We start from the raw sequence: 13210 nt of genomic DNA, 5'->3' as shown, positions 1-13210 counted from the left end.
TGCATTTGAGAGTGCTTTAAGGACATGCTGAGTACATGGCTACAAACAGGAGAGTTTTTCTTCTGCATTCCAACATGGCAACAACAGTAAGATCTATGGCTACATTTGCAAGACCCCTATTGTATACTGGCTCTTCACGCAGCCCAAGTGATTTTGAGTAGCTGATACAGCATAAAATATCAACAAGTGTGAGAACGAGGTACCTCAGCCTGCTCAAGTTGAAAGATGTGTTGTTTTGGTCTCTCCCAGTTCTGGTGACAGGTGTCCATGAATATATAGCTGGAGTGCTACAGGAGTAATTTCTGTTGCATCTCTCCCTGTTTAATTCCTCCATCTTTGGGATTAAAAATAGATTATGTTCATTACAGAAAGCTATTCATATATCTTGCATATTTAATGTAGCTTCCTTAGTTATTCCTCTTGTGGGAAAAAAACCCATAATATTTTGAAAAATAAAAAAGAGTGAAATTATACAGTTTAAGAACTAAATGGTTTTGTTTGTCATTTTAATCCAAATATACTTAAAAACAGATAAAGTCAAGCCTAAATCATGCAAAAAACATTACATCAACTGTGCATAAAATAGAATATTTGGTGGGATCTGAAATAGGGTTTATGTTGGTTTTTTGATTGATGAAAATTGTGTACTTTGTTTTTGCTATACTCTTCCAGGATTTCAAGCCCATTTAATGGTAATGATTCAGCTGTTTTTCAGCTAAAGAAAATAGGTTGATGAGGTTAAGTAAGGCCACAGTCAGCATCAGTTAATGTAGTGTTGAATGTGTTGCCTGACTGCTATTAAAAGGAAAAAGGAAAAGTACCTTCATTTAAAAAACCGTCAAAGTGTCCCCCACCCAAACAACCAAATTCCCCAGAAAACCCAAAAAAAAGGAAGTTTCTGAACTCTAAGAAAATCACTGTTAAGGTACTAATGTTATTAATGTCTTCTCTGAACTCTGTTCATCTTTGCTTTTGATTTCCTAATTTGGTAAATCGCATTCTTTAAGATAATACTCCAAATTTTCCTATTAATGTTTGGATTCCTGGAACTATTGTGGCTTTGAAAGTCCTTATTGCTGTATCTTTGGCTCCTCTTCAATGAGCAGGTGTTGACCATGGATGAAAATGTTGAATTTACAGCTTACATCTTTCTGTTGACAGCTTCTTGCAATTTATTTTGAAAAGGAAAGAAGCCATTTAAAACTTTTGTTGTCTTTGGTTTATACAGGTTCTTTTTTGCTGCTCCTATTTCAGTTGTAACAAAGAATGGGCTCAAAACTAGTTACCTGTTGTGTTCAGTAGATGTGCAATCAGATTAGAGCAGCAGCTGGAAAAATGGTGTAGATACTACCTTGGCCTGGAACACCACCTCAGACTTTGGAATTGAGACTCTTTTTTTTTTTTTTCTGAGACATACGATGGCTAGATATGTGACCTGAGCCTGTCTGCGTGATCTTGGTGGTGCTTTATTTTCAATATTGTGGAGTGCTATGGAGCAGAGGAGTCTGGGCACAGTTTCTGCAACAGCTGTGGGCTACAGTGGCTGTTTGGGTAGGGCTGGCTGCAGGAGAAGTGGGAGTTTCTGGAATCACAGCCTGTGCCATGAGCTGCAATGGCCTTGGTACCTCAAGGAGGGCACCTAAATCAAGGCATGACGGCAAAGGTCAGTAGACTTTCAGTGTCAGCAAAGCCTGTTCATTACTGAGCAAGCAGAGTGACAATGCAGCCTTTTTCCATGAAGAATTTGTGGCCCTGTCCACTGTCCATTGTATCGATTTCAATGAAACTCAAGTATGTACTTAGAATTAACCACGTCTTTGCTGATGCCCTCAGGAGAGAGAATTTCCTTAACTGGGGCCAAACATGTACTTTGTACGGGGCATCTTCTGACCCAGAAGGTCAATTAAAGCTTCTGAGGGACTCTGAAGGGATATTTTTAATTGTTCAAAGTCTTGTTTTGTTTTTAGGCTCTGCAAAATAATCTGAATGTGTGTTTGTATAAATTCATAAGGGAGAAAGCTGACAAAGAACCAGCTTGCTATTTCATTGTGGTACAGGTCCTGCAACGGCAGAGTCAGACTGAGTTTTATCATTAATTTCAGTGAATGCAGGGCTATCTTGTCTAGCCATTTTGAGTTGATCGATTTTTTTCTCCCACATCGAGACAAAATTTTCCCACGCAGAGACATATCAGAGAGCTGGTACAAAATTGACACATTTTTTTATGATTTGAAATATAACTTGTAAAGTTATGCTATGTTTGGTTAATAATTATAACCTCAGAAGAGAGGATAATTTCCAACCTTCTAACAGAAAGCATGGGGAGTGAGGCACAAGTGAGACCCACCTAAATACCAGATCACAGAACCAGTCCTAAGTCTGGCAGCTTTGGTATTGTAATCTTCATGTTAGGTGTATTCCACAGCAAACTCTGGAGGCAGGAATTATCTACTCGTGGGCTACTTTTGCTCAAAACTGTATCTTTGTTGGTGTTACTTCATCTGAGCTTAAACTACCTTTTACTTCTTCATCTTTGTTAGCTATTTTTAAAATGTGATGTGTTACAAAATTATTTTTGTAAAAGGTGAAGTGAAGCCAGAGCATTATATCCTCCCTTTACTCTTTGGTGATATAGGAGAAGGGACTGCAGCAGAAAAATACCTACCAGTCATGGCAGGTTTCTAGGCTGGTGCTCTACAAACCTGTGTGTTACACCTAATGATATTAATGATTAGTGTGCATTAACCTAAAGATATTAACGATATTAGCGTGCAGACTGAAAATTCAGATGTGCTCCTTCTCCTTTGTTGCAGGTAGAAACATTTTTTGGTGCAGGTCTGAGGAAGGGCAGGCTGGTATGGAGAAAGAGGTAAGTGAAGAAAAAAAACAGAAAAATTAAAGGGGCTATTCCTAGCATTGCTATTTCATAATATTATTTGTAGTGTGATGGGAGAGAAGTCAGTAGACGTGTAGGCTCCTTTATATCATTGACAAGTCAAGGGGATGATTAACGAGAGTACTAGACAATGTAATGGCAGGAGAAGGCCCACAGAAGTTAAACAGAAGTGCCTTCAGAATTTAGAGAATTCCCATGATCCATAGTAGGACCTCATTGTGCTTGTCTACTGTTTCTATTTTTGATTAGATTTATAAACACAGCACCACATATTTTCATGTGGCTCATGGCCCCAGGGCAGAGTGAGATTGACTGTGCTGAAACTGTGAGGCTTGTGAATTTCAGGCAAGGGATGGAGTGAAATAAGTAGTGTAATTGTTTTTGTGGAGTGACCGTGGGACCTCCTCTGTTCTGAATTACACATGGTTCAACCCTTTGACCTAACCAACCTCAGCAATGCCTGCTAGATCTCCTAAAGCTGTGCTGAAAGGTCCTATCAGTGACATGTTGGAACATTATCTGTCATGTGAGATGTGTGCCAACAACCATATTAAACTACATTAATTACTAGCAAGGCCATGTTTGTGACAATCTCAACTTCATTTAACCCATCATCATGTTAGTTATTGTTTAAACAGGAAGTACAAATGGGGATAATTTATGAAATCAAAATGCAGCACCAATCTTTTCTTTAATTTTTTTAAAATTTATTTTATTTTACTTCCTTTTTTTTTCCCCCAGCATTTTTGTTCTTGTCATTAGCTCTATATCTTGAGTTTTCTGAGGCCTTTTTTAGTTTAAGAGCAAGCAAGAAAAAGATTATGTCTTAGTAACTAAACCAATGTGCTAATGAAACGGTGGTTTCTTTTAATGCATTTGTAAATGATGCCACAGTTGACTGAAAGTACCATGCTTGTTTTCTAGCAAGATGTAAACATGCTAAGGTAGTTTATGTAAGGTTGAAAGATCACACACACGGGTTATTTGCTTGATGTACACCTTCACTACTTTAAACTTAAGCTAGTCCATCTCTACATGGCAACGCTTGCACACCTCTGGATCAGGAGTGAAGCATTCATTTCTTTTTAATTCTCACAGAACAATTTTCTCATAGCCCTGACCCTGTTGGTAGCAAAGCATTCTGTGTGTCCTCAAAAAGCAGTCCAGCATGTAGAAATGCAGAAGGATTCTTTGCACGTGGACATATTTGTAAACAATTCTGAATTTTACAGAGGAAGAGGCAAAAGCTCCCCTACATGCTCCTCCATGGGCAGCATAAGGTTCAATCATGCATACCTGTGCCCAGTATTATATTAGTTAGACGAGACGTGGGGTTACATCTTCCACCTACACACTGAGCTGCTCTTTTTTGACAAGGCTTTTCTTTAGTTTTATTCTCTAGCTAGAATAGGCTTAAACAAAGTGGTATTTACTTATTTATTTTCTAATTGCTGCAGAGTCAGCTAAAAAATATGTTTGACCCTACTAAGTGTCATTCTCATTAGCAATGAAGAGTTTGCTCTTCGCAAAATCTAACATGGAGTGCTTAAAGCAGACAGGTGCAAATTACAAGCTGTTTCTCTTTGGCTGCCATCCCTTAAATAGACAAAGTAATAGGCTAGAAGAAGGGAAAAGGTTCCAGCTCCAGCTGCATAAAGGAAAGACTTAACAGGGACTTAGCAGCTGGTTGCAAGAATTAAATGCTATAAATACCAACTAACGCATTTGTGTGTGTATGTTCACAGAGGAATATGTTTTTAGTAAGGCTCTATCCCTTTTTATGAGAGAGGATAATTCTTTGAAAACTGTCCTCTCTTTTATGTAGAAAGGCTAATGCTCTTGCTGAAGTGAATGAGAACAGAAGTCAACATACCTGTTCCTTTTTACCATCAGTACACTCCTTAGAGCATTTCAGGCATTATTAGGTTCTTGGAGCCCTACCAGATTGACAATATTTCCAGCTACTTCTCTTTTGGCTGTATTCAAAAAAGTTTCCAAAGGAAAAAAAAAACAACAAACCAACAAACCAAAACCAAAACAAAACAAAAAACCAAAACAACCAACCCACAAACAAAACCATGGATGAATCTGCTGAGCTAGTTTGCTGATGTTAGAAACAGTTGTTCATATTAGGAACACCTAATTTAATTTCATGAAAGAGACATAACATGCCAGTATGTGTATGAATCTAAGGTATGCATTTCCTAAAAGGAACTAAAACTCTGTCATTCCAAAGTTGCTCTTCTTTTTGACTTCCAGCTTGCATGGGGACTGCTGTCTGGAAGCAGTAACTTTAACTTTAACTCTAAGGCTGCTGATGAGGTCTGTCTGTGTGATCTTCGTAAGCAGATAAGGGTAGGGAGACAGCTCAGAGCAGAGCTTGTTTACAGCAGGATAGAAGAAAACAGCTAGACATAAATGAAGGCTGACGGTTTCATGAAGCACAATTGGTTGATCACAGATTCAATATGACTGCCCTGAACTGAGCGATGATCCGTACAGTATGCAAAATTCACTTTCTTGCTGGTCTGTGCCCACCAGCCTTCCAGCAGCTTTCCCAGAGCCCCTCAGCCACGGCTTTGAGTGGAACCAGAGCTGAACGCAGTATTGTTGTACCCAATTCCTTTTGACAACAATCACATTCTTTTAAAAACTTCATAGGTTTTAGTTGTCACTGGTTATAAATGAGGGTTTTTTCCCTGGCCGCTGCTGCTGCTGCTGCTGCTGCTGCTGCTGTTGCTGTTGTTGCAGTGCTCGCTGCTCTCCCACAGACCCGAGCACGGTGGGTTCTGGTACTTCCAGTTTTCCTTTGTTTCAATTGGTATCGGAAAACAGGTGGTGCGTTTTAATGACGGCAGCATGCAAAAAGGCTTTTAAAGCTTTAGGATGCTTTTCGAATCACATGGTGATATGTCTGTGCTGTGTCCAGACACTTCTGACTCCCCTTGTCTTTGCCATAATTCAGCACACTCGAGATAAAGAGATGTCTTTAAAAAAAAGAAAATTAAAATGCAAGACTTCTTTGTTTTTCACCAACTATGGTGGAGCTTTGAGACAGGATGAATTGCTGTCACCAGCAGCATCACCTTTTAAACTTGACTTTGCAAGCAAAGGACATCTCTTTTTATGTGCTACTTGTGGATGGATAGATCTGATGTGTCTTTTTTTGTGGATGCAAGTTGAATCACCTCCACCACAGGTGTATAGCAGCGTAGCCTTTGTATCATTCGAAACTCTGATGTCATCATGTAATTTCTCTTTTTTGTTGCAATGCTTTTTAATGTTTATTTTTAGATAATGTTCTAAAATTAGAATAGTAGCTTCCTCTGTGGATGTGCATTCACATTCATTCATCTAGGTATACTCACGTAACTGGACTTTGCAAATACAGCAAGTGGTCACTGCATGAGTTTTATTTAATTTACTATTGGAAACCTGAATTTTGCAAGTACATGTGAACTCATTAAAGAAAAATTGATTTAGACATAAATTTGCATAAATACATGAACTAACTGGTAATGAGTAATGATAAAATGAATATAAAATACTACTAGATGTTTTCCTGACTATTCTCTGATGAGAAGGCAAAGTGTCATAAGGGTAGAGGAGGGGCTTAGGGAAAGAAATCTTAGATGAAGAAGGGTAGAGCGTGTAATTTGCACTATTTAAGTATGCTCATCCGTAAAAGAGAGAAGGATGAGGAAATTGGCTGTAGATAGATGTAGAAGGAAAATTTTTACTAATTTCTTCTGAAGCACAAAGTGACAAGAGCATGTGTTGATTACACAAAGGCCACCACTTAAACACTCCATTATTTAGTTGTATTGAGAAGTAGCCCTGAAAGAATTCCTGTCTGCTGTAGAAGATCAGGTATTGAATTAATTCTAAAAATATGCTCTCATGAAAAACACCTCTTCAAAATCTAATCTCATTAAGGGACAGGGGTATCATTTCTTTTGAAGTTCTTTGCAAGCCAATAGGAATCACAAGACCCTTAGATCAGCTACTTAAAAAGACTAATTTGTGCCTGAGTGTATGAAGTGCCAAAGAATATGGTGCCAAAATACTATGTCCCTGAAAAACAAAATTTTGTGCTAACTATAGTGAATATTTAAACTTCTCTCCCCACCCCACACCCCCAAAAAACCCAAACCAACAACCAACCAACCAAAAAGAGAACCAAAACCCAAAACACACAAAAAAACCACACTCCAAAACATCAAAACCCACTCTGCATCTTTATTAATACGGAGGAGGAGGAATACTTTATTTTTCTTCTTGCTGTGAAAGGAGCTTATATGTTTCACAGACTAACAATTGGTAGTCAACTATGGCCAATATAGCCTGCAATTGGTTGTGCTAGGGAAACCTGACATGCAGAAGGAATACATAGAATGTAATGTAATGTAGATCATCTTCACTCTATCCGAGTTATACATGTATACTGATTTCCATGAGCTGGAAGTTTGCCCCACAATTTTTCTCTAGATGTTGTTTTCTTTAGCTGTTAACATAAAGTTTAAGGTTTTGTGTGGTAATTATTATGCAGTATAATAAGAATAATTTTCACACAGCAGTGTTACAAATATTGCCGGAATCTTTAAAACTGACTCAATTAAAATTTTATGCTATGCAGGAATACAGTAATGCTTTAATATTGCAAAGAGATACAATTCTAAAGATACTGACTGAACAAATATGTATTTTTGAAAGATTTTTCAACTAGGAAAAAGACAGAAGCAGTATGGTGAATTTCTGAACCTCTTGAACTCCTGTCAAAATTATCATTAACTTCAGTTGTGTTGCATGTGGATTGTAGGAATTATTTCTGTTATGATATTTATTTATTGTAGCTTTTAGAATGTGTCTGGTTATTTTTACACATTTGCTTTTTAGTAGGGTAATAGTATAATTTTATGGGAAGTCCACCGTTTTCAGAATAACATACCTGTCTGAGTGTACACATACACATGCATATATATCTATAAAGATCTTAATATATGTATTAATCTGACGGTTTAGTTATTTTCGACAGATTTATTGATTATGTCTGCTGCAAGGGTTTTTTTTTATTGGAAATTGACACCCATAATCAAATGGGAAGGATGGATGCTGTAAAGATTGCAATTTTTCAATGATTCTTGTAATTAAGCCTCTTGTATTGACAGTTTCCAGGAGCTATGTAGCCAAGAGTGGTCTTTATCATTGGGCAATTAAGCAATTGGCTTGAAAAACTAATGCTTGTTTTGGAAGCTGCCATGTGACATTCAAAAATAAACGGGTCTGAACTGTTTTCTTACTTTGTTTTTGGCTTTGATTAATACTCTCAGAAGTGTTTTGTTTTAGGTAATCTTTGCCTGTTTTGGTTGTTAGCATCTGTTCTAGGGGTCTGTAGTCATACATGTGACCATGTGTGACTCCCTTGCTAATGCTACTCGAGGTATTATACAAAGATGTTGTTTAGCACTTGGGCCTTCCCGATGGTAGTAATGTGACCACTTGTTTTTTTCAGGTTTTTTTTGAGGCTTTCTTTCCCACAGGAATTAACATGGAACTTGTCAGAATTTAAGTTCTTCAAGATCTCCTGCTATTTGCTTTCACTGTAACTGTTGCTGGCGTCTCTTTAATATTAAATTAACTTTTCATTGTTGTAATGAGTCTTGCTTCCCCTTTGCTGTGGACCATGACCCCTCTTTTGTGCGATCTTGTTGCAAATTGTTTTAGAGTTACTTTTATTTTATTGCCTCATATAAAAGGGTAGAGCTCACTTTAAACAGCTCTGTGAAGAACAAATACACTGGTTATGTAAGTGGACCAGGAGTATAAGAGAACAGGGGATGTCAGGGAAGTCTATCTATAAATATGCTGCATAACCAAACTTTTCTAAAATAAGAACTGCAATTCTGCAGTGAAATAAAGCAGTTGCTGCTAAATGCATACTGTAAAGGCAGGTCTGATAATGTTTCTCATTTGTTGAGGTTTCTTTGCATTAATTAAAATTAGGAAAAACCAAAGTATTTTAATGTGACCTTCATTTGGCATTTGTTTTAACTTTTCTTCTCCTATTTTATTTAATTCTTCCACTTCTGTTGTTCAATTAGTGTTTGACCCCTTTAGCAGAGATGTAAATTAAATGACATTTCAATGCCATCCCATATTTAAAATACTGTGTTAGTTGTGGATCATAAAGGATGATCTTCGTTCTTTAGCTAATTTATTCATTTAACAATTTCCCTCCAGAAGTTCCAGCAGAAGGCTCTGAAGCAAACTAAGCAGAAGAAATCCAAGTCGGCTGAATTTCTGATGGGTGAGCCTTGCTTGATGAGTTATTGCTCATAATTTGTGTAAGGATTAATTAACTAATTACAGACAAATGGCTGTGGGCGAAATTTTGCTCTTGCTTGTCAGGGTGCAATTTGTAATTATTTTAATCATTTATTCTTTTTTTTTTTTTAGAGTTAATTTTAACCTAATTCTGTTTTGGTGACATTTGAGGACGATACACTTGAGTCTTTCAGCAAAGGAATTACTAGAAGGAATTTTCTGCTTGTCATTGAAATATACTTTTCTATAGTGTGCTCTTCTGACCTCCTTGTTTTCTATAGTAAAAGAAGAGAGAACAGCAACAGAAGGCATTGAAAATCCAGCTTTTAACATCAGCAGCACAGATCTTTCAGCATATCAGCCTTCAGAAGAGAAAGTTATTAGACATGACAAGCCAGATAGCACCCTTGCAGCTCACCAACAAAAACCCGGGCTGCAAGCCCATGCTGAACCAAGAGGTGAGACATCAAACCTGATTAGCCTCAAACACAGTGACAGTGGTTTTGTTCCCCATCCAGTCTCCTTGTTCTGTGACCTGCAAGGGCTGTTCCCATCCCAACATGTCCAAACAGGAGTCCCTACAAATCCTGAATAGGAAATCCAAAATACTGCCAAAATTGTTGGCTGTCTAAATATGTGGAGACCTGAACTCTGCCTCCACGCTGAAGTGAGTCCTTCTAGGGGGGTGCAGGTTGCGCGGGGCTCCCTGCCGGGGGTATGGGGGAAGCAGGGAGCCGGCTTCTCGTGGCAGTGCTTCCCTATCATTTGGGTTGTGTTGTGTTTCGGAGGCATCGCAGCCAGTCTAAGCGCACAGATGCTGCTCCCTTACTGGCTCCCAAGCATCGAGTAGTTTTAAACAGCTTACAGATCCATGATTGATTGTTGTCCTTAGGTCTCCCATATGCCCTCAGTCAATCAGCGTCCTGCCTCTGCTTTGTCTTTCATAATTTTTTTTTTCAGCCAGTGTTGTTCAGACGCTTGGAGCAGAGTCTTGTTTGCTTGCCTTGTCCAGGGGAGCTATCCCAGCTTTTAGGCTTGGCTTTGATTCAGCAACCCAGAGTGTCTGCCTCAGGAAGCAAATTCTGTTTATTATTTAGGTTTCTTCAAACAAACCTTAAGAATTTTCACTGAATTCAGTTTTCCTTTTGCAAAGTTTTGAGATCTTTTAACCCATTATTTAATTACTCTATTTTGAATTATTGTTGCTGCTTGATGTTACGACAAATGGCTATTTTTTACTTAGTAATCCAGTGAGTAAGAGGGTGAGGAAAAGAATTTAAAGAGATCTTTTGAGCTATCACAAGGAAAATCTTGGGTCAAGGCTAAACATAAAAGCAAAAATGCCTGAAGTTAGATGCAAAAATCTTCTCTAAATATCCATTAAAAATTTTCACTTATTGAACTGTGTAGTCTCATTAACTTCACAGGGACTGTGTGCAACCATGAACATGCAAATATATATCCAAGGCTGGAGACCTCCCAAGGTACCAAAGTAACTGGTATGGTTTTAAAAAGTCAAAGTCACCAAGCATTTCCTGTTAAACTTGCAAGTGGTGATTCTGCTTGCTAAGTACCATTGCGTGCCAGCCCAGGTAGTTGAATGTGTAAGTGAAGGCTGGTGTGTGGAACTTCAGGCATCTGCTTTTAAGATGGTGGAATTCGTTGTGTTAAGATTTTATCTTTGCAAAACTGGAGAGCCCACAGCTCCTAATGGCCCCTTGCAAAATTAGGTTTGGCTTTCCATTTAGCCTTCATGTGACTCCGTGCAGCACCACATGGAGCAGGAACTCTTCGTCTTTTCTTTGCAGCCTGTCAGAACAGTGATTAAGCAGACAAGAGGATTGATTGTTTTTTAATGAAATAGTCTATCCAGCAAAAAATGAACTCAGGCTTGCTGGAGACTATCCATGCTTTCAGTTGCCTCTTCAGAAATTCATGAGTAGCTCCCTCAAGAAAATGACACATTTTTTAAAAAGCTTAAAATGTGTTTTTAAACACTTTGATTTTTCATCCTAAGTAACATTTTGTTCAAAAAACCTTAACTGAATATAATCTTTGTGAAAGGAGCAGAAATTGCCACATTTTGCCCGGAATGCAATGCCATGATACACTGCTAAGTGCTTTTGTAATGAGAGGAAAGCTTGCAGAGAGTTGGAAAATTTTGTTTCTGAACACCATTTCCCTCCTCAACCTTCTGTTCATCCAGTTAACCAAAAGATCAGTTATTCATGTAGCTCCACTTCTAAGTCGTGCAGCTATTAAAAAAAAAATCCATTTATGCCATCATAAAAAAGTCTAGATTGGAAGAGATCTCTAGAGATCATCTGGTCTAACCTTGCAATAAATTATTCTTAGCCTAACTTATGTCAGGATTTGTTTGGGAGTCTCAGGAACCAGTTCGAATTTATCAAGGGCTGCTAATAAAGCAAAAGCATCAAACCTGTCCTAAAACCTAGGAAAGAATTTGAACTATACCTTCTGGTAACTGATGAGCTAATTTTCCTCATTCCCAAGTGTAATAGTACTTGATTAAAGAGGGAAAAGGAAAAGTCAACTGCATTAAGTAAGTGCAGTATCACATGGATGTAGTAATGTTTAAATGGTTGTATTTCACAGTCCTCAGTGAAGATTAGGTCTGCAAATGTCTTGCTTCTTTGTGCAGTAATCTGTTGTATTTTGGGACCTCCAGAACCCATAGAATCGACTCGTCAAGCCTTTCTTCCTTGGCTTTGCTCTGAGTTATTAGCCACTTTGCACAGCTGATGTTATTCCAGATCACAGCAAAACCACATGTGGTGTTGAAAACTGCCACCACCCTCTAGCACAGGGGAAACCCTTCCACAGCTTCCTCTCCTCCCCCTCAGCCATCAGGAGGCACTATGATGTTCACTTACAGGAGATATTTTAGCACGTAGGAGGCAAGACTTGTGTTCCACTCTAGAAGCTCTTTCTCTAGAAGAGGGTGCCCACTGGCACTAGCATGGCTTGTTGCACCAAACTTTGCTATGCTAGTAAAATGACAGTCCTTTTGTCACTTCATGCCAAGCTTCCTTACCTGGAGGGAAATGCTTGCCAAACACAACAGCACAGTCGGTGTAAAATAAACATGTTTTAGGCTCCTCTTCTTCCCTTTCATTTTTCTTCCCCAGATGACAATAAAATGGTCCTCCTTTGATGTTTCCTCTCCTCCACGATCATTGGGTGCTCTTCCAGGTCTCATCTCCGAGGCTTAGATTTGGTTACTTACTCAATGGGGAATGGCGTTTGTCAATTCTAACACTTGGTGTTAAACTGTACTATTTAAAAGTAGTTATAACCTTAAGCACAATCACTTAATCGCAGCATTTAGCAGATTACAGGTTGGAAACACTGCATAAACATCAGGCTGGATTTTCAGGCTACGCACTTGAAGGCAGAGTATGGAGATGATAATGCCTTTCGATTATCTTTCCACACATCACCCCTGTTGTTAATGGCAGCAAATAATAGCTACCGGGGTTGCTATAATTTCCTCCATTTTGCAACAGTGTAACAGACTGTTTCACTGTCTGCAATTGCTGGAGGGAAGTGCTCTCTAGAAAAACTTCCACCTACTTTTGAGATGTCTTCTCACTCACCTCCATGTTAAGGATACCAGGAGGGACTGTGAATAGTTAGCTGTGTGTTCAAGACAACCTTAAAACCTCTTCCTGGAATTCGGCAATGTCTGCACAGGAGGCTGCTCTGCAGAACACATATCACTTGGAGATTAAATAGCCAAGTGCATAGGTCCATGATATTGCAACTTGCCCATAGACAGCTTAAATCACAGGTATGTTTGTGCCATATTGACTTTTCCATTCCCTGTCTTCAGATAACAGAACATGTCCTGAAAAAGAGAATTTGTGAACCGATTCTTGTTTTCAAGAAAATAATTAAATCTTTACAGTATTTTTTCCAGAGGCTGTTTCACTTTTCAAAATCAATTGGTGGGGACTATTCTTGTGACTC

General features: G+C 38.5%; 1 protein-coding gene across 1 annotated transcript in view; it reads left to right on the top strand.

The window, feature by feature from the left end:
• Nucleotides 1-9130: 9130 nt before the first annotated feature.
• LOC104551953 (uncharacterized) overlaps nucleotides 9131-13210 on the top strand; it is a gene marked incomplete at its 5' end in the record, with an annotated part of 163690 nt that continues 159610 nt past the window's right edge. The window contains 2 exons of the mRNA XM_061994922.1: nucleotides 9131-9203; nucleotides 9502-9678. Coding sequence (XP_061850906.1) covers nucleotides 9131-9203; nucleotides 9502-9678 — 250 coding nt within the window. The remainder of the gene's footprint in view (nucleotides 9204-9501; nucleotides 9679-13210) is intronic.

Source organism: Colius striatus, chromosome 4, assembly GCF_028858725.1.
Source record: "Colius striatus isolate bColStr4 chromosome 4, bColStr4.1.hap1, whole genome shotgun sequence".
NCBI classification, from domain to species: domain Eukaryota; kingdom Metazoa; phylum Chordata; class Aves; order Coliiformes; family Coliidae; genus Colius; species Colius striatus.
Note: the sequence above shows the minus strand (reverse complement) of the source record. Positions and strands in the feature narration are given on the sequence as shown.